The 26986-nt window shown below is 40.0% G+C and overlaps 1 protein-coding gene across 1 annotated transcript; it reads left to right on the forward strand.

Annotated features, from left to right (window-relative positions):
• Nucleotides 1-783: 783 nt before the first annotated feature.
• Nucleotides 784-26064, forward strand: NADK2 (NAD kinase 2, mitochondrial; the record flags this gene model as incomplete). The annotated part of the gene is made up of 12 exons (XM_029086588.1): nucleotides 784-890; nucleotides 11206-11242; nucleotides 12998-13086; nucleotides 14058-14146; nucleotides 15558-15639; nucleotides 16942-17025; nucleotides 19381-19517; nucleotides 20551-20629; nucleotides 22961-23104; nucleotides 25284-25339; nucleotides 25423-25476; nucleotides 25941-26064. Coding segments are annotated over exons 1-12 (1082 nt in total), but the record flags the coding sequence as incomplete, so codon positions are not given.
• Nucleotides 26065-26986: the final 922 nt, after the last annotated feature.

Genomic DNA, 26986 nt, shown 5'->3' on the forward strand with positions numbered 1-26986 from the left:
ATTGTAGCAGTTGCAGAAACACCTTAGAATTTGTCCTTTTGGAGAAGCTTCCAGGTATAAGGTAATTCTCCATATTTGCGAGAATTCTAGAATTTTTATTCTGGATTGGTGCTTTTTTAAATCTAGCTTTCCCCTGAAAATGCCTCCACGTGAGGAACTGCAGCAGTAAAACTCAGTGTCACCAGGCAGACAAAGCCCAACTTGCCTAACTATGTGTGTGGCAGTATTAAGTTAGGCTCTTGCCATATGGTTGGGAATACAAAGTGTACAAGAACACACTGAATAGCTATTTCGGAATTACATTTTCCAAATAGGAAATGAGAGTGAAGGAATTCTTACTGCCCATCTCAAAATTGTTTAGCTGACGTGTAAAAATTTCTGTATTTACCTTCTGCTGTGACTCTGGTCCAGGATTTTTGCCTCAGATGTTCTGAGCTCATCACAGCCCCTCAGTAAATATGTTGGGTGAAGGTTCAGGAGACTCTGTTGTGGACAGAGATAATTTCTTAGCAGAATGATTGCTGCAGAGTGTTCTTCCTTCTCTGTGCCGCGTCCTTCGCAGTCAGTTTGGGAACATGACGCGTTTTGCTTCCTGAGGTTTGCTGCTCTCTGTGCTCCCTGCGTCCATGCTTCTCCTTGGGAAACTTCAGAAGCTGGTCCCAAGGCTGCTGGTTTCCAAGAAATGAGGCCAGATGCCACCCTTGGGCGTGCAGTGAGTCCCTGGTAGTGCTACTACCCAGGATGATGCTCAGCTTATCCTGAAGGCTGTGAGTTGAAGTGGGCATGAATCCGGTATCGGTCACGCTGGACAGATGCACAGAGGGCAGGGTGGGAGTCAAGGCTCACGTGAAAGCAGAAGTGCACAGGAAAGATTTGGCTCACCTGATGCTGTAAGCTGTTGGCTAACCCAGGTAGGGTAGGTGATGGTGGTGGGGATTGTGTTACACTGCGGGGGCTCCAGCTCAGGTGACCCTAGAGCTGGCTTGTGGGGTGGCCATGAGGGAGCAGCATGAGGGAGCCTGTACAAGCAGAGGAACACAGTGCTGCTGCTGTTGTCTGTCATGGATCTTCAGATGTCCAGACACTGTCTGCCTCTGAAATATAGAAATGCAATTTTAAGGCTCTGTTGGAGGCTTAGATTTCAGAAGCTGTACCTGGGCTTATTTGCCTACCAGTTGTGGGCACAAGAGATGTTTCCAAGTTTCTGGACAGTAACTGATGTCTCTACTTGGAAGTTTCAGATTTCGATATGGGACAAATAATGATCATCAGGCACTTAAGCAGTTGTACCTGATCACCAAGACAGGAGAGCAGACCTGAACTCAGCTGTTGCAATCAATGTGTTTGTGTATTAAGGTGGAAAATACACCTTAATATGTAAATCACTCAATGCAGAAGTGACAATGCATGTGTGCCCAAAGGCACACATCCTTGTTAAATGGGATTTTTTCCATATTTAAGGAGCTTGAAGATTAATCATTGGCATGCACCAGTAGATGTTAAAATATGATACAGGTCATAGCATGTATCATCTCTATGATATACTATATAAATCACAGTGTACTCCAAGAAGCAGAATGTCTTGGTACCAAAGCTGGCTGGCTAGCTGATGCTTCTAATAGGCAATAAGAGGCCCTGAGCAGTTAAATGTGGCCTAAATATTTCTGTGGCCTTTCTTCTGGACACACGGCATGAGTTGCTCTATACAAACACTATTAAATGTTGCAAAGTCAAAGCTGCAAGGTCATGATTCCCGAATTCTTTGTGCAAACAGAGAGGGGAGAGGTGAAGAAGCAGTCCAGACAGCAGTACAGAACAGGTAGGAGAGAGATTGAGAGCAAGGGCAAACACTCTTGAAAGAAGAGTGTGTAGTAGATCTGTGGAAGATTAAATCTTTCATTGCATTTCTCCATACATGTTGTGCATGCTTGTTCCAGGTGGTTGTTTTTAGTATCTTGTGGAAGATACTTACATGCTTACAAATCAGCCTTTTAAATCTGTTTATGACTGTACCCAAACACATCTGAGTATCATAATTAGTATTCTAATTCTGAACTATTCTGAAAATTGTAATTAAGTGCTCTGAATGCTGTTGTGCAGGGCAGTTTTTTGGCGTCTTTAGTTCAGAGAGGAGATTACAGACCTATAAAAATGAGAAATTTCTAATATCAGGAAAGAAAAATGCCCTAAAAGGACTCAGCAGTTTAAAAGTGTTGCATCAATAAATTCTGTGCATCAGATCACACAAGGAATAATTTTGTTTGCCTTCATGAGGTTTAAAGAGACTGTTGGATTTCTAACCCTTGCAGTTACAAGCTTAAAGTTAAATAAAAATACTTGTCATTTTCCTTAGCCCCTGCAAACAGTTTGCTTACCACAAGTGACAGCAATTTGAATTTTCTTTGACCTAATTATTGGGATTGGTATCTAAATGCAACTGGTTACAAAAGTGAATGATCCAGTCAACTAGTACTGAAGGCTACTGTATGTCCTGACTCTTTATTTCACTCTCAGCAGGCCCATGCAGAGCAAACATTGCTGTCATCCTTATGTAAACTGAGAGAACTTAATATCCCAGTAGTAGATAGAGCTAGTTTCCTGAGTCCTGTTTGGTAGTGCAGTTGAGATGCAGCTGCTTCTCACTGCTGGAAGGTATTTAGGGAAGTTCAACAGTTTAACTGCCCAAAAGTACTTCATATGCAGTTTTAATTACCTTTGAAAATGTCTTGTCGGATGAAAAGTTACGTTTGCCTTGGTCTTAATTGGAGAAAAATGATTCCGTGTTGGATGTTTGTAGCAAGTTTTGGTGCTTTTGGACCACTGCAACAAATTAGCAGGGGTGGTCATATCAGAAATGTGAAGATCATGTAACTTTCCTGAAAACTAGTAACTGGGTAGAGAAAAGGTAATCTGTTATCAGGATATTCCCTCCCCTAAAAGGGGCACAGTGTGCACCCATGTTCAACACAGCGCACCAACAACATACTGAGCAGGGCTGGCCAGGAAGGAAGGAAGGAGTGTCTCCTAGCAAGGTAGGAGAGCTTCACTGGAGCTCATATGTTCTCGTGCACCAAAGCAAAACCCACAAAACTGTGAGGGGTGAGGGTATGTGTGTGGAAGAACACACTGCTCTTTTACATTAAATGGTTAAACATACTTTTTTGTATCACTTTTGATTTACCTTTCCTAAGTACTAGTGTTTCAGGTTCGTGATTTTCATAGCACCACCTCAAGGTAGGCTTTTGGAAACTAGCCAGGTGTTTCATTCTTAGATTTCTGTTTTAGAGTTCCAACTGCCTGTGATCCACTAGAACTCCTATTTAGAAAGTGTTACTCAAATATTTTTTTAAAAAATAGGATTTTTACAGATGCAAGAAAAGTAGCAGAAGGAAAGAGTAATATGTAAGCTTAAAAGTTCAACTGAATTCTAATTTTAAAATGAAATCAGATAGTTCAGTAGAGTCTTTTTTTCTTCAAAAATTGTGTTTTAATTGTTTTCTTAAAAACAAAAAAAAGTTGAGTTATTCTAAAAAGCAGTCAGTATTAGGATATTTACCCTGTGTTCTCTTGTGGATCCAGTTATACAGTGGTACATTTAAAGGTAGTATCTTTAAATAGAAACTTATTTAATGAATGAAGTGATACTGTGAAGCTTTTCACTGTTCTGATGAATTCACACTACCCATCTCTGCTTATTTTGTAATGTGAATTATTTCAGTAGATATTCTTCTAGAAAGCACACAAAGTATTTAAAAACAGGTGGGACTGTAGTTGGTTCTACCTCACCCTGAAAAGAGTTTGCTGGGGGGGGGGGGGGGGGGGGGAAAAAATGCAGAATCATCTCAATCTGAATTTGAAGTATGCAGAATTCAAAACACAGGTTATAGTACACCACAATTACATAAAGTTAAAGGCACTTTTTTCAGAAACAAAATTTTTGAGCTAGTCCAGTAGAAATTGAGGTGGATATAAATGTTTTTCAAGTTATACAACTACAGTGTGCATTTGTTTATCTTTACCTTTGAAATTTGATATACTTGTGTCAATGTTAAGTAACTTCAGTTGCATCTACTTTATTAAAAAAGTTCTTTTTAGGTTGTCATTCTGTCATAAGAGGAGTCCGGAAAGTGATGGAAACAACTAAATGGGATGTAGTAATTCTTTTTGCCATAGCATTTGTGTATTCCAGCGTGCCATTCAAGTATACTCGGTCATATGTAGCAAATAGATGCAAAAGAAGAACATTTCGGTGTATTTATATTAAACTTCATGGACTCTCTCACCAAGCATCTGACACTCTATACAGCTGAAAAAAGCTGCTTTTTGGAAGTGCCTTCAATCCTGTTTTTGAGTACTTAGATAGTTGTGATTTATGGCATTTTGTTGGTGTTGTGCTGAATTAATGAGAACTGAATGATTGAATTGCCTGGATTGCACTGGATTTCTGGAAACCTGTTAGTGCAGAAAGTAGTTACTGCTCTGTTTATAGTCAACAATTCGCTCTACATTAGCCTTTGATTTAAAACCACCATGTGTATTCTTCAGTTGTGGTTAAAATGACAATAACACTTTAATGTGGTAGATGAAGAATTATAAAACAGTTTATGGCATTTTTACTTTTGTTCATGTACGGATCAAATTCCTGCCCCAAAGCAACGTTTCTGTAAAGCTTCAGGAACATTATGTTGCCAGTTTCACTTACCAAGTGAAGATATTACTGAAATCAGCTACTGCAGAAGTAATGGCATACAAAATGCTACAATATGCAAATCACTTCAGTTGTTGCTCTATAGCAGATACAAAGGCAGCATCTGAAAGGCTGCCATGACTATGTAATCAAAGTGACAGGTCTAAGTTGCTTAAGAAAACAGTGAGGAAAGTACATGCAAAAAAAATTTCCTGGCTAAAGCAGCCCACTGGGCTTCTACAGGGTGAGGGGTGATGTAGCAAACTGGTGGAAACCTAGAAAATGGCCAGGAACACAGTTAGAAACAATTCTGAGCAATCAACAAGAGGTTAGTACCTCAGTCAAGAGGAGACAGGCAAGAGTGCTGGTCAGGTAGGACCAGCCTACTGCCTTTCTTCTGTGGTAGGTACTGACCTACTGCCTAGGTTAACCTACCACAGTTTTTTATAAGCAAGCAGTTAATGGCCTGTATAATATCTAATAACTCAGACTGGGAAGGGGGAAGGAGCTGGGATTAATGTCTGCAGCTTGCAACTCAGCAGTGGTTTGTAATTGAAGACTTGATTCATGTTTAAAGCTTTATAGAGAATTTAAACCTGGGCCTAGGTAATGCTGGTTCTCAATAGCACTCTGTTTTGCAAAGCTGTGTCTTTCTCTGCTACTTTAGCTCAGGCAAATGTTCATTATTAAAGCCATCTTGTAAACAGTACATTGAGTTTGTGGATTACATTTTTTAACTGTTAAATTATCTGAAACCAATACATTTTGAGTTCATCCAGGACCTGAAGCTGCTCAGTGAAGCTGGTTCTTGGGTTCGTTTCAGAGCACTCCCGCTAATCGGAATTACCTGGACTGCAAGTCCCTGAAAGAGCTGAGTGTCCCAACACTGCAAGCATGATTCTGCTGAAGCTTGCCCTGTTGTTAGTAAAAGGTTAAACCAGAGGTTTATCAAACAAACTATCAATTAAATGAGCCTGGAATTTTTCAATAAAGACTGAAGTTTGACTGGTTTTTTCTCCAAGTCTTGTAACCCTACCATCTAATTTTTTTTCTCTAACAGAACCATGTAAGATCAGAGCTGATGCATTTAGTGTTTCTAGTGCAAAAGCAAGTGGACAACACACTTCCCCTATTAAGAAATTTGAGAAGTTTAAGTCAATCAACTTAAAAGAAGCTTAAGAAAATAGAGTTACAGAATCACAGAATGGTTTGGGTTGGAAGGGACTGTAATGATCAGCTGGTTCCAGTCCCTTCCACTAGATCAGGCTGCTCACAGCCCCATCCAACCTGGCCATGACTATTTCCAGGGAGGAGACAGCCACAACTGGTTCTGGAGTCTTCCTCTGGAGATGCTCAAATCCACCTGGATGCAATCCTATGCAGCCTGCTCTAGATGTACCTGCTTTGGCAGGGGGTTTGAACTAGATGATCTCTACAAGCCCCTTTCAACCCCTACCATTCTGTTATTCTTTGGGCAACCTGTTCCAGTGTCTCACCACCCTCACAGTGAAGAATTTCGTCCTCATATCTCGTCTAAATCTACCCTTCCTCAGTGCTTCTAGCAGACCCTTTTTCTAGCACTTGAAATGTGTCTCCAAGGTGCACATTTCATAGAATGGTACAGATTGGAAAGGACCTTGAAGATCATCCAGTTCCAACCCCCCTGCCATCAGCAGGGACACCTTCCACTAGACCAGGTTGCTCAAAGCCTCATCCAACCTGGCCTTGAACACTTCCAGGGAGGAGCATCCACAGCTTCTCTGGGCAACTTGTCCCAGTGTCTCACCACCCTCACAGTGAAGAATTTATTCCTAATATCAAATCTAAACCTACCCTCTTTCAGTTTAAACCCATTTCCCCTTGTTCTATCACTAGTTACCCTTGTAAAAAGTCCCTGCCCAGCTTCCTGTAGCCCCTTCAGGTATTGGAAGGCCGCTATAAGATCTCCCTGGAGCCTTCTCTTCTCCAGGCTGAACAGTCTCAACTCTCTCAGCCTGTCCTCACAGCAGAGGTGCTCCAGCCCTCGGATCATCCTGGTGGCCCTCCTCTGGACTTGTTCTAACAGGTCCCTGTCTTTCTTGTGTTGGGGGCTCCAGAACTGGACACAGCACTCCAGGTGGGCCTCACAAGAGCGGAATAGAGGAGCAGAATCCCCTCCCTCAATCTGCTGCCCACGCTTCTCTTGATGCAGCCCAGGATACGGTTATTGGCCTTCTGGGCTGGGAGTGCACATTGCCTGCTCTTCTACGAGGCAGATTCTGCCATAGCTAACTGCTCAGTTTATTATCTCTTTTGTCTTCTGTACTTTATTTTCTAAGATTCAGAAGCTGAATCATGCTTTAATCTCACTTATTTGTGTGAGGTTTATTTTTACATTATGAAATAGGAAAGCATAATATGTGATTTGAGCTCTTAAGAAATCAGAAAATTCGGTGTCTGCCTGGCCTGTGAGGAAAGCTGGATTCGTTTTTAGCATGACAAATAAAGATTTAACTAGTCGTTAACACTGGAACGTAGTAAAATTACTTGTATGCAACTATAGATTGCCAGTGTTTCATCTGGTACTTAAGCAAGCTTTAAGTCAGTGTCCCCTATTTGTCAGGGGAGCTAGGAGGAGTGTATTATTCGAAGTGTGTGCTATATTCAAAGCTATTTCTAGTTCAAAACTTAACATGTGTTTCTTTTAAAACTGAGAGTAAAACTGGGAGCACTAGCTTTGTACTTGGGAGATGTGGTTACCTGGAGAGACAATTTCTGAAAATACAGGACTTTTAGTAGTGCTGTTCTCTACTTAGAAATGGTTAGAGGGTTATACCTATAATCAATAGTATTTTCCTTTTCAGGTCAAAATTCAAACTTCTGTGTTAGGTATTGCTAAACTATGTAGATTGGAAAGCAATGATCTGTTCTCATTCTCCTGCTGGGGTGCATGTGTGGTCAAGTTCATTATGGAAATTTGAGACAGCAATTGTTTTAATTCCTCCTGAATGAGCAACAATGGTAAAACAACTGATTGGTACACCGAGGCATTAACTCCACCCTGATGCAGTGGCAGTTTAAGGTAACATGAACATTAGTGCTATAAACTCAGCATAAGCCTAGTAATGAGAATATGAATATATATTTTATGTATGTATATTCATATATAGCCAAAATGGATCTGAAAAGTTCCCGTTAGCGTACTAAGAGTAGATGTAGAAGGTGCTGGATTCACGATTTCACTCGGGACAACGTTCACATTACTGTTTTGAGAGAGCATACTATTGTATCCTAGTGGTTAGGTTAGCAGGGTCAGTAAGATTTGTCTGTGGCTTTTTGTTTCCCCATTCTCTAAATCAAGGACTGTAATCCGTATATGTAGACGACAGTGGGTATTCGGGTGTTGCTTGGCTTTGTGTTGCTTTTGTATTTGTGGCTACAAGCCTTGTCCTCATTGCACAGCGTTGTTCCTGGAGGGCCAGCATTACTCAAGGACAGCAGACCCGCACTTCAGACTGAGTGGGGTGAGACTTGCCAGAGGTGAGAGCTCAGACTCGAGAAGGAAGGCAGTCAAGCAAATGTTTCTTTCCTAAATGACTTAAAGGGGCTCTCTGAAAAATTATCCTTTAATTAAAAAAAAAGGTCAGGCCAGAATATATGAGAAGAGCTTTTTTTAGACAGTTGGTCTAGACCTTTTCTCCTTCAAGCTCCTAAGGAAAGATAACTCCATTATCAAGCATGTTCTGCTCACCTGACTGTTTACCAATGCAGGCTCTTTTGGAAGCCTGCTTTGCATTCATTCCATGTCTGCTGTGAGGTTTAAGAACACTACTGAAGCGATGCTTGAATGTATTTTTGGCCAGTTTGTCCCTATTTTCATATGGTAATGCACTTGTAGCTAGAATAGCTCTTGTGTATATTAACACACTAATTAATAAAATGATTTTATTTTACAGTCTTGCGTGCTGTTGAGGTCAGAGTAATAGGCCTACAGATGTACTTTTTGTTTCTTCCCATCTTCCCTGAATACTTCTGCTTTTGAGTACTTCCACTAATGCCACCCATAGCTAACTAACCTTGTCCTCTGATGCATCATTTCCTATACATTTTATCCTTCCTTTGGAGGAAGCTCTGATTTACAATTGTCACAGTCAACCTTCCAAAAGGAAAGGGTTTGACAGGCTACTCTCCACTTTCAATATCCAAGAGCGAGTTGACAGTCTTACAGAGCAGATATCTCTATACCAAATACTAACATTCTTAGCTAAAGTATGAAAAACAGTACTATTGTGACAGACCCATGTCGAGTTTATTTGGTATTTTAAGCTGTATGTTGTAGCAATTTGATCCCAGTATCAAGTCTACCTGAAGAAAAAAGTAGTTATACCAAGCACAGAACACTTCAACTTAGCTATATTCTTCCTTCTTTTCTTGTTCCAGGAGCCTCAGCAAGTGGGACTTGGCAAACACTGTGTTTCCTGTGTGTTTACAGACCTATAGCTGATAACTTCTACTCATCAGTACTTTTCAGTTTGCTTTGCTCTTACTGATCTTGCCAGTTAACCACTGGAAGAAATTACTTAACCTGCAGTGCAGGGATCCAGACCTGTGTGTGGCCCCTCACTTAGGCTTTTACAACTTCAACACCAAAAAATGCCAAGCGTACTCCATTAGAAGATCCTGAGCTCTGTAGGAATAGTGGTTTTATTTTCTAGCCCATGTCTAGAAAGTCAGGTCTGCAGTCTGTCAATTTTTGGAAGAATATAGCTAAGTTGAAGTGTTCTGTCTTTTGCAGTATACTCCTTGTACTGTACTGGCAGGCTTCTTGACGTTCTTTGGCTGACACTTTATCCTTGGTGCAGAGCTCTTTTAAGAATGAGCATTTTGTCATAGTTTTAGGATGGCATTCAGGTCCTGGGTATGAGGGAGGACCAGTGGTAGTGAGCACAAACTGAAACACAGGAGGGTCTGTCTGAACATTGGGAGACACTTTTTCACTCAGTGTGACTGAGCACAGGGACAGGATGCCCAGAGAGGTGGTAGAGGCTCCATCTGTGAAGATTGAAAACCATGTGGACACGATCCAGGGCAAGAGGCTCCAGGTCGCCCTGCTTGAGCTGGAGGGTTGGACCAGATGACCTCCAGAGGTCCCGTCCCACCTCAACCACTATGTGATTCTGTGGCCTCTGACCACAAGGGCTGTAGGCACTTCTCTGGTTCTTTGAAGCAGTTACATGAAAAGCAACTGATGATTAGCATTCCTGTTTGGTATACTTGACTGTGATTACGCTCAGGCAGGCTGTCCCTTAGTGAGTTCTTAGATGAATGAACTTGTGAGTTATTTACCTCTGAGCTAGAGGGATGATGTTAGAGATGAGCAGACTGTTTTAATCTCTGGAGCCTTTTGCAAATTAGGACGATTCATTAACTCCGTAGATGTGGCTTAGCAATTTAAACCCAAGGCCTTAACTTTTCATTTATCTTGTTGCTTAGTGATACTTGCTTACTTGTTCTAGAGGTAAATTTAAAGAAGACACCTCTACCCATTAGATACCTGTTCTGCGGTGCTGCTTTTAGTAAGAGTGGAAGCATCCACGGAAATTGTTCAGCCAGTTGTCAGGATACTGTCAGCTTATTTGCTGAGCATCCTCTTCTGCTTTGTGAAGCTGTTGGTGAAATAATCTAACACCCCTGAGGCAAATGTAAGTTGCAGAACAGACTGTTCCACAGCAATGACAGTATCCGTGCCTCTCCTTGCTAGTAATGCCAATGAAATGTTAGCTGTAGGCTCACCACTGATGCTGGTGATTCAAAAGCCTGCAAATGATTGTACAGAGATTTATTACACTGTCACTGTTCTGAGATAAAAGCTGTCTTTGACTAAGTTGAAAGATAGTATGCTGACAAATTTGCCAAATAAATGTAGTACATAAAACTACAAGATGGAGTTTGTGGTGTCTGTTGTGTGTGAAAGCAATAGCCTGTGGACATAGCAGCCTGAAAAACGTATACTGCAGCAGCAGTCTGCTTGTCAGGTGCTCGACTTTCATTCACAGTAGATATTTCTAGAGGAGACATGAATGGGAACCCTGACTTTAGTAACACAGTTTATTTTTTGAGATTATTTGCTGTGGATTTCTTGTTCTTTCTGGTGGTAAAGCGAGGTCAATTTGTGCTTCAGATGTGCAACAGAAAATCCCTCTTCTAGCAAAATAGACCTGTGGTGCTCAGTTGGAGATGTTGTCTGTGGGAAGTGAGTATCGTCTTCTTTTCCCATTTCGACTTCTCCAAGTGGATCTTGAGAGGCTGCCAGCAGACCCAGCACTGGGCAGTGCTGTAAGTGGCCATAGCCTCGCGTGCTCTTCCCTCCCCACAGCAGCACAGTGGCACCATTTATGTTGCCAGTGCAACGCCATGGTCTCTGGAGAAGAAAGAGGTGTACGGGAGCGTGCAAGCGTGGTAGCTGGGGAGTAGAAACAAGGGGTTTAAATGCATGAGGCAATTAATGGGACATAACACCCCATACCCCAGTAAAGCAGTACTAACAGGCTCTGTAAAGATGACCTGAAAGCCTTGGTTGTTTTCTGATCACCCACATGCTTGCCTGTGTGTGTGACCAAGCACAGCTAGCAGCTGCTCCTGCTGTCTGCCTGTAGTGCTGTTGGTGGCATCCAGGCAAAGTCTAGGAGCCTGTCTGTCAGAGGTGGTTTCCTGATCCCAGCTATAAGACCATCTAAAGATTTCATTCCTGCAAGTTGTTCACTGATTGTAAACACAGTGAGCAGAACAGCATTGCAGTTCCAGACCGGCCAATTCCATTCTTTTCTGCAGTTTCTTCAGTGCCCTGTCTGTCTTTGTGCTTAGCTTATGGTTGGGTTTCTTGAGAGCACACAGTGTTGGATGAAGAAGGATTGCAATTTGTTGGGTGTTGAATTGCAGTTCACTGTAATTGTCATATCCTGCCAGTCCTCTCCCCTTTGCTGTGGAGTTCTGTGGTGTGGGAGTCTTTATGGAAATAGGATTAGATTTGGCTGTTTGGCACTACTTGGTCTTGGAAGGGTGCGCAACTTTGAGTAAAGGCACTTGAATAAATTGCTGGAAGTGCTTGTTCTGAGCTCTGGCACAGATTAATTTCTATACACAAATGCTAGGAGTAGTTCTGTTTTTATGCTGGTGAATGATTTTAACTGGTCGGTGAAAAGGAAGCAATGACAGTAATTGTAAAATAAGTCGGGCTAGAAGGAGCTTCGGGAGGTCATCCAGTCTAGGCTGCTGCTCAGAGTGGGGTCGCTTTCATTATGAATGTATTTATAAACTCTTTGCTTAACATCCTTTTCACCCTCTTTCTTCTACTTGCTCAATCTCCATGCAAGTGGGGATTGCAAGTGTGCAACCACGTACTCGGCAGTACCAGGGCCAGGTGAGCACTGTAAGTGAGGTGAAGAATTAATGTGCACAGATCGTTACTGGATTACTCGCACAGAAACTTGTTGCAAAAAACCCTAATCCTCAACCAGCAGTCTCACCTGCCTGCTCATGAGAGTCTGTCTGTATGAACTGCAAAATATTTCCATGGTCTAAAGAGTGTGTCAAGATTATTTAAATTCTCCAGCTTCCAAGAAGAATGATGCTAGAATGCAACTGCTAAATACTGTTTGTCTTGTTATTGATATGAATTTGTGTGAAAAATCTGATCTGTAATCCAGGGGACAGTATCAAAGGTAGTAGGTGGATTGTCCTTAAGCTTTTTTTGACTCAGGGGAAATGTCACCTTTGTCACCACTTGGCAGCCTTCCATTTTAGCTGAAATACATTTTGAAGGTTAATGCTCTAGGTATTTCAAAGATTTGCATTTTCTTAATTATAATTCCTGTTGCTTTTTCTGTTACCCTCTTTCGCTATAGCACAATGTTTATAACTTTTCAAGTAATTAGCGAACTGTTTGTCTGAGTGCTTTTAGTACGTGATAGGAGTATAGTTCGTATAACTATTTTATGTAGATTTACACAGAGCTTCAGTTACTTATCAGATTCAGGGAAAGCAAAGTGTCTGAAGAGGCATAGAAGTCTGTGTATCACACTTTTTTGTATATTTGTGTAGAGCCCTCAGAAGGTCTGTGGTTCTTGGCTGCTGTGGCCATGTGACTCATTCAATGAACTAGTCAATGTAAGCTGACTGGTGTGTATATAGAGATGTAACTAATGGAGTACTTATACAAGCACGTGTCTCTACTGAGATAAAATGCATGCTTATTTATAGCTTCTAATTTGTATTAGTCAAGAGCACTTACTGTAGTGATTAACTTCTACAAAATCAATTTATGTCTTTCAGCTTGCCTTGAAGGGATCTAACTATGCTGGTCTGCTGGAACGGCATCGCATTCATACAAAAAACGTGGAGCATGTTGTAGACAGTTTACGGTAAGAATGTATGGATGCTGAGAATTTCAGACAGAGTGCAGATATCCATGGACTGTGTAAAACAACGAAAGGAAGCTTTGTGTTATAAGCTCTAATGAGCTAGGAATTCTGAAAACAGGATAATGCAGATGAGCAGTCATTCCTGAAACAATCGTAATGTGAACTAGCTCAGTTCAGTTATGTAACACACTGTGTTATTATCTTGAAAACAAATTAAAAAGATGTAAAGGATTTGTGAGAGTGTAAAATGCATATAAGCCAAATACCACTCAAATTAGTCCTTAATTACATGTCAGTTTTTCAGAAGGATGTGACAAGGAACAATATAGAATCATAGAATCATAGTGGTTGGAAAAGACCTTTAAGATACTTGAGTCCAACCATAAAGCTAACACTACCAACTCCACTTCTAAAACATGTCCCTGAGCACCTTGTCTACCCGTCTTTTAAGCACCGTCAGGGATGGTGACTCCACTACCTCCCTGGGCAGCCTGTTCCAATGCTTGACAACTCTTTCGGTGAAGAAGTTTTTCCTAATATCCAATCTAATCCTCCCCTTGCCACAACTTGAGGCCATTTCCTCTCGTCCTATCGCTTCTTTCCTGGGAGAAGAGACTGACCCCTGCCTCACTACAGCCTCCCTTCAGGTAGTTGTAGAGAGCGATAAGGTCTCCCCTCAGACTCTTTTTCTCCAGCTTAAACAACCCCAGCTCCCTCAGCCACTCCTCGTGGAGAGGACTTGTGCTCCAGACCCTTCACCAGCTTCGTTGCCCTTCTCAGGACACATTCCAGCACCTCCATGTCTTTCTTGTAGGGAGGGGCCCAAAACGGGACACAGCACTTGAGGTGCAGCCTCACCAGTGCCCAGTACAGGAGCACAATTACTTCCTTAGTCCTGCTGGCCACACTATTTCTGGTACAAGACAGGATGCTGTTGGCCTTCTCAGCCAATGCTTTTTCTGCCCTTTTAGGAACGAGAAGATAGAAGTTCGTCTTGTTAAACGTCGAGAATATAATGAAGAGACAGTTCGGTGGGCAGATGCTGTCATATCAGCAGGAGGTACGACTTTATGGAAGGGAAGTATTTGTTTCAGTATCTTTTCATAGATATGTTTTTCAAAAATATTTTGCAGTTTGTGAAGCATCTGGAAGTATGTATGTTTTGAAAACAAATTGCTTATCTACTTGTCAGAAAACAAAACACAGCGATTGTGACCATCCTCTCTACCTCCATTATCTGAAATTGTAGCACTAGGGAGTGAATCCCAGTGCATGGCCACTTTGAAAATGTTTGATACTCTCTTGTCTGAAACAGTGTAAATTTGGAAATTACTATAATTTTCAACTGAAGAGGCCAAAATGCTTGCTGTCATGTGATTGTACAGAGCCCTAAACCCTACTCTTTGGCTTTTGGTATGTGAGGTGGAGATTAACATAGTACCTTTTTCTGCCCTTGCTCAAAGTGCCTTCCTTGCTTTCTTCACTTAATTCTGGTGACTGGAATATCTAGTTGGATGATACAGATAAGAGTATGCAAGTTCCAAGCTGCCTGTGCCACTACATGGATCTTTTTAAATGAACCAACAGAGCAGCTAACCTGGCTGTTTCTTTTTAACATTGGATTGCAGCAGTTCATTCAGTGTTATTTGTTGCAAATACTGCAGTGTGTTGCTGGGCTCTGACATAATGTTCAATCATCTGTGGCAGTTCGACTTGACCACTGCTCTGCTTTTCTCTCCTCTTAAACTGGAGATGAAAGTGCCAGTTTGGCTGTGGCAACATCTGTCACCGTTATGAGGCAAACAGCTGGAAACTTATGCATCATCTGAGGTTGTCAGAGCTTATATCTTGGTGCAAAGACTGATTCAGGTTGCAGTTGTCCTTCTGTTTAACAGACAGGAGAGAATGTCAATATCTAAAGAAGACGGTGAGACTTAAAGACTTCCAACAGTTTTATCTAAGACTTCTTTTCCAAGCATGCCTATTGCAGGCCAAATAAAACCTTTAAATTGTGCTTTCTAGGAGGACAACTGAGGTGGAACTAGAATAATTGTTTTCATGTGATTTCACAGTAAAATTTAGTATTGTTTCCTGTCTCCTGTGGCTTTGGTTAGCAAGACTTTCTAAATTTGTTTCCTTAAAGAATTTATCTTACCAGCTGATAAACACACAGAAATTTCCATAAATGTCTTTTTGGACTTGCTTCTGCCAAATTTAGTTGCCTGGGCATGTATAGCTGTCTGATAAGTAGTACTTTTTCCAGTCATATTTGTCATCTTGGATTCGGGTGTCACTACTCTGCTTTGAAAGATGTCAGTAGTTTTGTTGTCTCATTTTATTTTTGTGCAGCTTACCTGATCAATTGTTGATCCAAAAGCACATAGTGGTAATGCTGCAGTACTTGTGAAGCTATTTTGTTTGGGATACTAGCGTGTGATGTGAAACTAACTTTTATTTTGCTTTTTCTGTAGGCGATGGTACAATGTTGTTGGCAGCCAGTAAGGTCTTTGATAAATTTAAACCAGTTATTGGAGTAAATACTGATCCTGAAAGGTAAAAACACATTTGGAAAAACAATGCTTTATTTAATATCAGGTACAATATGCATCTGTTTTTGTGATGCATGAGGCATTCCTCTGGCATTTGGCAGTGTGTCTCCTTTTAGAGGATTGTAGCTATCAGGTAAATCTGTTGTTTTATTGGAAAAGTTGCCACAATGAGTTATCCTGTCTGATCTGAAAGGACATTAAGTAGTATTGGATAAGCATGCACCAGCGTAACAGCACTTGGAGCTAGTTTACTTGTATTACTAACCAGAAGTTTGAGGCTAGAGATAGCAGTATAGAACAGAGACAGGAAAAGGGACTTAGCAAAAGTGACTACCAGTGTTGTGCTTGAATGCACAGAAATGTAGTTTTATGAAGAAGGCAAATCCTATTGGAAATCCGGTAGGGCCTGAGATGAAGAGGTTTGTTCTGGTTTCTTCATGTAAACCCTGTCATACCTCAGAGGACGCAGTCTCCTCAGCCAGTTAATGGCATTTAGTTGTCCTATTATAAACTCTACACAAGTTGCATCCACCTAGACATAAGATTGATTTGGGCAGGTGGATGCAGTGTATTAGTACTGCCTGGTTGGTATAACTTTCAAATAGATGGCAAGTAAAACTCAGAATTCACCAGGGCTCTGCCTGCTGAGATTTCTAGATTTAGGTTTCTGCTTTTGATATTACGAATTAATTTAATCTTAGTAGATAAAAAAGCAGTGGCCAAAAGTTTTAATTCCTTCCATACCTTACTCCTCTTCCAAAACTTTTCAGACGCTGTGATTAGACATTCTACAGTATCAAGCCTGAATAGCACGGTTCAAATAACAAGTGCCTTCAAGTTATCAGATATCACTCATGAAAGGGGAGCAGTGTTTAGTCCTCTGGCTTTGACATGAGATTCTTTTGATCTTTGGCATGTTGCTTACCTGTCTCGTATCACTAACTGGTGTATAAATGGAGGAAATTTTATTTCTAATTTGCAAGGTTTATTAAGCTTGAATTCCTTACCTAGAACTATGGTAACAGGAACTATATTAGTACCTACATATTCCTGCAGGATTACTAGCTGAACAGTTTTTAAGGCAAATGTTGGAGAAATACCCTGTATCTCACACACTCTTCCCAGGAGCTGAAAGAGGTGTGTTGTTGTTGATGTGCTGTTATGTAAGAGTAGTATAGGTTCATGAAGGTCAAAGTGTAGTTTTGCTTTATGTAACAGAATGAGGTGTGTGTTTTGGTTTGGTTTTTGGAAGTACCAGATCTTAATAGTTAATACTGTCATTTGCATTGTCCTTTTTTGCTACCAGGTCAGAGGGTCACTTATGCTTGCCTGTGAGATATACACATTCGTTTCCTGAAGCACTACAGAAGCTTTATCGTGGTGAGTTCAGGTAGGATTCACTGATCTTTGGTTTTCCAAAATGTATTATGACTGGAAAATACTTAATGATGTGCAATTCCTAAGAAGCAGACAATGCTTAGTAAAATCTTGATGCCTCAAATTGTGAATTCTGTGGAGATGTTTACCATGTTGAAAAATGGATTTGTAGTCAAGAGTAAGATGGGAATACAAAGGATAAAATTGACTGCCAGTTCGAGCAAAAAGGCTTTTGTTACAACTTTCAGTAATTGATTTTCTTTTCTGACTTAGTAAATTCTTAAATAAGGAACTGCATTCTTGTAAAGGATATATTGGTTTACATATTTTGACACTCAAAAGCATATGTAGAACAGTGAAGGGCCATAATAGCAGAAGCTAATGAAGCCTATAAAATTAGGAAATGGTTAGTGTATTGCATCTGGGGTTTTTGTGATTAGGGTAGAGTGGCTTAAATTCTGTTAATAGGTTAGTGTAAGGCAAAGCTTTTCTTCATGCTGAAGATAGCTTGATGTTTTCAATACTAGATAGTCTTAAAAATAGAATAAGCACACTTGAATTAAAAAGTAAGCAAGCTGAAATTTAAAGGACAGACTAAGGAAGAAACATTGTTCTGTGGTGTATTCATATTCCAGAATACTTCTGTAATGGCAAACCATCAAAGATAAAAAAGTTCTTGACATAAAAATATATTGCAGTTTGGTTTTGTTTATACTTCTAGCATATTTAATTCGTAGCCTGAAGTGTAACTGCATTTGTGCTGTAAGAAAATTCTCAAATTACGTTAATAAAGAAATCAGGATTGATTATAAACAACTGAAGGGTTTTCAATAGGTATTGCTAAATGAAAAGGTACTTCCAACTCACATATTCTAAGAATTAGAAAACAAAAGCCTTTAACTCTCCATCATGCTAAATTGCTTAGGTAAAGCTGGTAGTGCTAATGCAGGTAACCTCCCTGGATAATCGAGGCACTTGTAATGTTTTGTTGGATGCTATGTTCTATTTTTGTTGACAACACTTCTATTCTTGATAATGAGCAATAATAATGCTCGTTATCTTAGAATCATAGAATTATTTGTGTTGGAAAGCACCTTTCAAGGCCATCTAGTCCAACCCCCTGCAGTGAGCAGGGACATCTTCAACTAGATCAGGTTGCTCAGAGCCCCGTCCAGTCTGACCTTGAGTGTTTCCATGGATGGGGCATCTACCAGCTCTGTGGGCAACTTGTTCCAGTGTTTCACCACTGTCATTCTAAAAGATTTCTTCCTTATATCTAATCTGAATCTCCCCTCTTTCAGTTTAAAACCATCACCCCTTTTCCTAGTGCTGCAGGCCCAGCTAGAAAGTTTGTCCCCATCTTTTTTTGTAGGCCCACTTTAAGTATTGAAAGGCTGCAGTAAGTTCTCCCCAGAGCCTTCTCTTCTGCAGGCTGAATAATCCCAAATCTCTCAGCCTTTCTTCATAGGACCAGTGTTCTCCATCCCTCTGATCATTTTTGTGGCACTCCTTCGGACCAGCTCCAACAGGCCCATGCCTTTATTGTGTTGAGGACCTCAGAGCTAAATTACAGAGCTAAAGCCTCGCCAGAGTGAAACAGAAATTATATCCCTGGTTATTTTTACGGAATAATAGGAACTGATATTCCTAAGCAGGGACCTGAGTGGGTTTTTCACTTTCAGTCAGATATATTTGGCCTTAAGGAAACTTTAAAATAGGTGGGTAACTGGATCAGCCTATGTGGAGGAGCAAGTGGGTCAAAGTTGTGTTAGGATGGTGAGGTGCCAGGGACTGGAAACAGTTTAGAGGAATGCCTTTAATGTCCTTTTTTCTTCATTTGAATTCCTCTTTAGGCATCCCAAAGTTCCTAGGCCAGGAGAGATTCTTAAAACGGGAGGATACCTTTGGCTCTTATGTATAAGGGGGTGGATAGAGATGCTTTTTGTATTTCTGCAAATACAAACAAAAGATGGTAAAAATACAGCATGTGTTGCTATATAAATTTCTGAGAGGTTGTTGTTCCCAAAATCACTGCATTGGTCATGAATTTGTAAGTTAGGATCACATGCCTAAAAAGATGTGTTGTTATCTATGTGTTTGTAGACTACTTTTGACGAGTGCCCTCTTATTTTACACATATAAGAAACATTAGATAGCAAATTGGTAAGTGTAAAGTATTTACATTTTAGTATGATTAACTTTCTAGATTTAGAAGTGATAGTAGAAGCTATAAAACTTGAAATATGACTGACTATATTTTAGTTTTAATCTTGAGATGTTCTGCTTTGAGAGTGAAGATTCTCTGATCCTGTCTAATTCTGTAATGAATATTTCAGCTACTGATACCAACTCCTTTCTCCTCTCTAAGGTGGCAGTGGCGGCAAAGAATCCGACTGTATCTTGAAGGAACTGGTATTAACCCAACCCCTGTAGATTTACATGAACAGCAGCTAAGCCAAGAGCAGCACAGCAGGGCTCACATAAATGAAAGATTCCAGGATCAAAGTAGGTTAAAATCTGCCAAGTATATAATTATACACTTTGCTATGATAACGTGGAATAGGAGATAAAGATTTGTAAAAGTTGAAGTATTTGAATTCTGGTTGCTGTGTTTGAGAGGCAGGGAGATACAGCTCTTATTAGCTGAAGACCCGGATTAAGATTTTTTTAGAAGGGAGTATTTTTTGTTTCTATATGTTTATTCTGGACTGTAGGCTTAGAACCAGCTTTCAGTATTAACAGCTAATTTAGAGGTGTTTTCAAATAGTATTATCTGCTGGCAAAATATCTGAGCTTTTTAAAAATGCTGTCTCTTAGGCTTACTGTAGACACTTGAGGTCTACACATGAACATTTTACCATCTGTTTAGTTGCTCCACACTAAAAGTATTTGTGTGTGTGTGTGTGTGTGCACACGTGCTCTTAATTTGTGCTAAGTTTGAGGTAGGTTGCTTCACAATTGAAAAAACTGGTCACAGACTGCCAGCAAGTAAATGAGAATCTTTCCCTGGGCAATTCTTTGGTCATCAGAAACCTTCAACTGTTTTCTTTATGATGGATTGAAGATGAATGATTCTGTGCTTAACCTGTGTCTAGCACTGCATTTCCTCACTGAGAAGTCCTTAGTCAACATGAACAATTTGTTAATCCCCCTTAATTACCCTGTGCTATAAAGTCTAATTCTTTGCACTTCATCAGAACTGTCTGTTAAGTCAATAAATTTAACTAGGCTGGAAGAGTAACTGACAGAAGATAAGACTTCAATCTGTCTGGTTGCCTATGAGTTTTCAGGGAAAGCAACGACTGAACATAGTGTCATTGTCTTATTGACCTTGGTTCAAAATTTGTAGTCTCCAGTAAAGAACAGTGACTGACTACAGACTAAATCAGTGAAAAATTTAGTCTGTAAAGAAAATGGAGCACTAGTTCTAGAATACAAATCCAGGCAGTAGAGTGTGTCCTCCAATGAGCTGTGAATTGTTTTTGAAAATTTTGTGTTTGGAGCCAAGATTCTAAACTGTTACATTCAATATCTGCAGGATCTGACATTTCTGGTCCGCATCTTCTACCAGTAAGAGCACTCAATGAAGTCTTCATTGGGGAATCTCTTTCATCCAGGTATGCTTAATTGTTTGTTGTTACAGCAAGGCACAATTAATTTAATTTCTTTTTATGACATTGCAATGGGCAATCAGTGATGAGATGTCTTTGCTGTCAAATTTCAGTTCTAGTCCATGAATACATGACACTAATTGTATCGTTGCTGCTTACAAAGTGTATTTTCAGAGATACAAATGCAGTGATGTTAATTTCTGGGTTTCCACCTTCCTGTCTGGCCACTCTTTCATCCTTCATTATTGCTGACTGTTTTCCTTCCTCTTCATTATTTTACTCCTTTCCTGGTTAGTTCTTGTGTGTAACCAAATGCCTTCAGTTAGTGTATTTAGAGTGGATTGAAGATGTAGATATCTGTCCTTAAACTTCCTCTTCTCCTGTGTCTCTTATTAAATATCTTTTCATAAGCTTTTAGCACAATGAAGCAGAAATAACTTAGTGTAAGTATTCCTTTCCCTATCTCTGTCATTAGAGGCAAAGATATTAGCCTGCCTTTGGAAGAAGCTTTGTTATTGTGGGAAAACACTTCCTTGTTTTAAGAATTGAGTTTATATCAAATCCTGGTACTGCATTATCCAGGATTTGAGTGTCCTTTCTGTCCTGAAGATAAATGCTTTTCTGCCAGCGAAACATAACAAGAATGTGGGGAATGTGACTGGGGCTGCGGGAAAGGAGTTAAAACATGATCCTTGGTCAGAATTTGGCCAAACTTTTACTTGTATTTTATATCCCTTTTCCCTTTATTCTGTATCTTTTTTAAAAACAGAACTTTAGAGTGTAACATCTTCTTGTGTTTGTACAGTGCCTTGGACACTGTGATTGCTGCTGGAAACGGTATAAATGTTCCATGAGTGCTTTATCTTCCATCTGGACTGGAGCCTCAGACTGGCAGAAGTAATTAGCCTCAGAGACATACAAATTTTGCTCTCTACTAAATCAAACCTAATTTTATCAAGATTCTGAATGGTTTCTTTAACATACAGTGACAGAGGAACACAGAACTGCTTTCCAATACTTTATAATACCCCTCTACTTCTGGGTGTCACAAATACATTGTGCTCTTTGGTTCCAGTGTATTTGAGAAGCATTAAGGAACGCAATGCCTATAGGAACAAATCGCTAGTAATAAATACTGTGTTACTAGAACACTTGAAGATTTAAATATTGTCACACAAATGAATCTTCTGTAAGGTTCAAATACGTGAGTGTTCTGTATATTAAGACAAAATGACTTTAGGTGCTTCTCCCAAAGTCTTATTCTGCATGTCAGTTAAGAAAACAAGGAAATGAAGGAAAAAGAAAAAACGTTTCATACCCAACTTGCAGAAATTATCTTAAACTGAATGAAGCTGTGCACCTGTGTTCTTAATTTGCTTCCAGTTCTTTCATCTTCCCATCTTCTCAAGAGTGAGTGCATAAAGTGTTCTTAGTTGCTAAGAGTTTAAACTGACACCAGATGTTGAAGAGGTTTGTTCCTAGTTGATCCAGACTGAAACATTCATCACCTAAAACAGCTCAGTAAGCTCCTTTTACTAAGAAAAGTGAAACTCAGTCATGCTGAACACAGTGAATGTGATTTTTTTCAAAGAGGATGTCTATTAATCTGAAGACTGTATGATACTGTTTGAATTAGGCTCTATTGACATCAACAACTTGAGTTCATAAATACACCCCATGATGTTCTGAAGCTTATAGAGAGAGACTGGTCTCTCTAGGCCTAACGTTAGGAGTCCCCTGATATATGAATAATACCATGAAGAGTGATGATTGTTGCCCCAAGACTTTCTGTATTTGAGTTTTAGGAAGAATTTGCCCTGAAGAGAAATGTAAGCCTGCCGACTGTTGTAAAATTAAAACTGTTTGTGAAGAATCACAGTGGATTTTTAATTACTGAAGTGATCAAGAATTCAGCTTGAAGCCATGCTATTACTGATGTTGCAGTGCCTTATCTCTTAGTGTTCCCTGATGTAATTTTATGAGACCAAATCACAGCTTAAACAGTTTTTCAGTAGTTCAACAATTATGCAAGGAAGGTAATGTGTTTGTAGTTTCATTTATAAGTCCAGCAAACTCTGCTTTTATACAAAACTATTCCCAGATGAACCTCAGAGTTCTTTGTGTATAATTTAATATGAAAAGTGGCTGGAGAAAAACTGCCAAAAGTTCATGCTGCAAATCACTTTTGTCCATTATGAAAACTGCTATAAAATGATGAATCAAAAGTGGCTGTCAAATTGGAAACACTGGAAAGCCTGTCAAGTTTAATCCAGATTTGAAACTAGCCTCTCTAAATTTTTATGTGCCTGATAAGGCTATGTGTTCTGTCTTATTCAGGGAGAACTTTAAGTCCTGCAAACCCAGTTTTAAATTCTCGCTTCATAGGGCCTCCTATTATGAGATATCAGTTGATGATGGTCCTTGGGAAAAACAGAAGAGTTCAGGGCTTAATGTGTGTACTGGAACGGGATCAAAAGCATGGTAAGTACATGTTGCTGCTTTGATAAAATATACTGCTTCAGATAAGCTAGATGGACCTATTTTGCTTAAACGTTTTGAGTCTCTTGGGCTATGGGTAAGTCAGTGCATGTCAGTTATGTCCAAATACTCCTGCTGTCAGTATAGTTCAAAGCTGTCTGAGGTATCTGAGAAGAGCAGAGCACCCCTCACTTACAGGAATGGAGAGAATAGTTGAAGGGGTGAGGGGCTGAGGCACTGAGACAGATGTTTACTTTAGGTGTAAATTTGGTGAAAGAGGCTGCATACTGTGCGTGGAGATGAATGGTTGGGTGTGGTGGGGGAAAGAAATTTTGCTTTGACTTGCAGAGCATATTGGGGGATCTCTGAACTACTCTTTTTGGCTAAAATTAAAATGCTTAGATGAAGTAGCTCAGAAAACTTGTAAAAACTGAGGTCTAAGAAGAATGGGAAAACATGTACTTGGAAACAGTGTTAAATGTTCTCTGGCACATCTACTGTCCATTCCCTTTCCAAGCCTCTTGCCTCTTCCAGACTTAATTGAAAGGGCACAGTCTCTTTGCCAAAATATTCCCCTTAAACAAAGATGGTCATATCTAAGCAGTGCTGCACTAGCTCAGTCAAAGGGGTAAATTGTCTTAACTTCAGTTTAAACAAGCTGCAGTACTGCATGTAAGTCTAATCATTTTAGTTTTGAAATGTGAGAGATCGTGTACAGTGAGAACCTCTTTCACTTGGAAATCTGGTTGTGCTTATAGTTTAAAGTTGTACAACAGGCCCTGGATTTATGTGGCAGGCTAAGATGAACTAAAAATGAAGCTTTTAATGACATTCAGAAGTGAATATTCATGCTGTAACCATGGTTACTGGGTTTTACTCTTCATTGTAATTCAGAATTTTGTATTCAGTCAGCATAGCTTAGTCCTGGAGGCTGCCAAGGATGAAATTGGCAGACTGCTAGGGGAACTTTCCTAGTGTTCAATACCTTGGGAATGTACTGTCTTAGTTCAAAGCTGTGCTTACGCATTTCATTTGCTTATATGCTCTGTACTGAGCAATTCCAGAACCAAAAAACAGACTCCAGGATTGCCCATCTCCATCCATTGCTGTAATCATTGTGTACTGCTGGACTTCTCTAAACTGAGGCCAAACCTCAGTGAAGTGATCTTCCTTAGCCTGTGGTTTAGGGACTCCTGGGATTTCAGACCTACTTGGACTGAGAGGCATTTGAATGTCCAAGTGTTTCCTTCAGCTGCCAAAACTTGTATAAAAGGATATCTAGTTGAGAGATAAGCTCTGCATCTCAGTTTATTGCTAGCATCTGCTCAGGCTTGCAGGCAGGCAGTAAGTGTAAGAGAAAGACCCTTGACAACCACCCTCAGCAGCTCTGTAGTCTGTTTGATGTATAGTGGATGTCTGTTGCAGTTTGAGGTGTTTTACTGCCATGACAGAACTGCAGGGCTGAGGATTTTAAGCTGTATTGAGACCAGGGCAACTGACAAGTTCACAGTACTGCTGCACAGAGACTGTGATCAGTACCTAATCCCTTTTGAGCCTGGACACAAGAGCGAGACTTTTATTGGAGTTTAGACTTGGTTCAGACTGAGGCTTTATGCTGATTTGTTGTGCATCCAAACGTGGCAAATGCAAAAGTATCCGATCTGACTGTTCCTTTTCTGTGTACATCGATTTTTGTGAGATTCAAGCCCATGCGTTAGGGTACAGAGAGGCATAATATTTGTAAAGAAGTGTTGGGTCCCATAAATGAGAACTAACAGAGCGAATTAACTAGCAAGAAGTGTGTAAAAGACATAAGAACACAAACATCTATAGAACTGTCTTGCTTCACTTTTTTTTAATGCAGACTTAAATCAGTAATTTAGGGGTTTTGAGGCTGGAGGATTATTGATAAGGAGACCACATCCTCTTCTTTCCTGAAGACCTCACTTGGATTATTAAGGTCTAAAAAACTACAGGTAGATGTCAGACCAAGAGTTGATTTAAGGCTTTTTTTTTAAGAAACTGATGCCAGCTCACTCACACTTGATAGCATTCATTTTTTTTTCTTCCTGGTGCTGAACATAGTTCTTCATCTATATGCAAGATTTTTTGTTCTGTTTTTGTTTTGTTTTTCTCCCAATTTGTATAGTTTAGCAAACAAAACTTCTACTTCTCTGTCTAGGTCCTATAATATCAACAAGGTAGCACATCAAACTGTTGAAGAGATCCTTAAGATTGGTGAGTGAACAGTGTGGCATTACTGGCCAAGTTTATATAAAGATAACGCCTATCTAACTGGGGCTTTTTTCTTGACTCAACAGCTAAAAAGCATGGAAGCTTGAATATGCCATTGAACATGGAACTAGTACAAAAAGGTTAGTGAAAAAGCTAAAATCTCTTTAAGGTACCTTAACTTTGACCAGTTTGTTTTGTTTGTATTTTTTAATACTCAGCACTGCTTTCAGTATTTTAGTGCTCTTGTAATATTAGTCTTTCTTACAAACATTGTTTAGGCACATTTGGTGAAAAATGTCTGACTTGATATCAAAGTGCTTACTTAGACTTTCATATGTATACATCTTCAGGAGAATTTCACTTCTTCTAAGATTTGAGATGCTCAATATTTAGTCACCTGAAGAGAAGTCTTGAGTATTCATCATGCAGTAGAACTGAAAGAAATTGTCTGTAAAATTAATTTTTTTTTGCAGGTGAAGGCTATTAATCATCTGGCAAGATTTGGTATTCCCTCTCGGCAGGGAAGCTTGCTCATTACTGGAAGAATGTGTGTTTCAGAGAATAACTGTCTCTGGAAAAACTAATGGCTGATTTCTATTTACAGTAACAAATGATTACAATGAGTCCCTGCTCTACAGTCCAGAAGAACCAAAGATGTTTTTCAGTATTCGAGAACCTATTGCAAACAGAGTTTTCTCAAGTAGCCGTCAGCGTGGCTTCTCTTCAAAGTATGTATTTGCTGCAGCAGTCACTGTAGAGTTATTTCATTCTGTGTATTTGTCAAAGTGTGAATAATCCAGCAGTTTCCTTTGCATTGCTTCACCATCCGGTTTGTGTTTTGTGGGGCTTGAGTATTGTTCTCATAACAACAGGAAGAAAATGTTTCCAAGTTATGTTATGTCTTTTTAATGTTCAATCCGTACACAAGCTTACAGAATAAAAGAAACTCACTGTGCCCAGTTTTGGGTGTGTGCCATTTCCGTCAGTATGAGACACAGGCATTGACAAACTGGATTGAATTCAGGAAAGGGCCACTGAGATGAATAGAGGAACAAAACACATGGTGTGTAAAGGAGGGACTCAAACAGTACTTTCGTTTAGCCTGGAGGAGACAAGACTAAGCAGGGTGGATCCAGCTGCTGTCTTCAGCTACCAGTGGATGGTTATAGAGAAGACTGAGTTAAACTCTTTTCAGAGCAGAATATGAGGCAACAGCCATGATTTTATAGGATGTAAGATTCTGATTCAAGAAGGAAAAATTTTTCACGGTGAGAATGGTCAGGCAGTAGAACTGATTACCCACATATTGTGCTATCGCTGTCCCTGGAGGTACTCAAAATTTGACTGGGCAAGGCCCTAAGCAACCTAATTTGTCTTTGAAGTAAGACCTGCTTTGAGTGTAAGGTTGGACTAGATGCCCTTCCAAACTAAAGTATTTGGTAATTCAGTCATTTAACTTAAGGCACTTGCACCAGGGGGAGTTTAGATACTGGGAAAAATTTCTTCACCTAAAGGGTTGTCAAGCTATGGAACAGGCTGCCCGGGGAAGTGGTGGAGTAGCCATCTCTGGACATATTTCAAGGATGTGTAGACATGGTGGTCAGGGACTTCATAGAATTATAGAATGGTTAGGGTCAGAAAGGACCTTAA

The sequence above is a fragment of the Antrostomus carolinensis genome, unplaced genomic scaffold, assembly GCF_000700745.2.
Source record: "Antrostomus carolinensis isolate BGI_N321 unplaced genomic scaffold, ASM70074v2 scaffold10278, whole genome shotgun sequence".
NCBI lineage: Eukaryota > Metazoa > Chordata > Aves > Caprimulgiformes > Caprimulgidae > Antrostomus > Antrostomus carolinensis.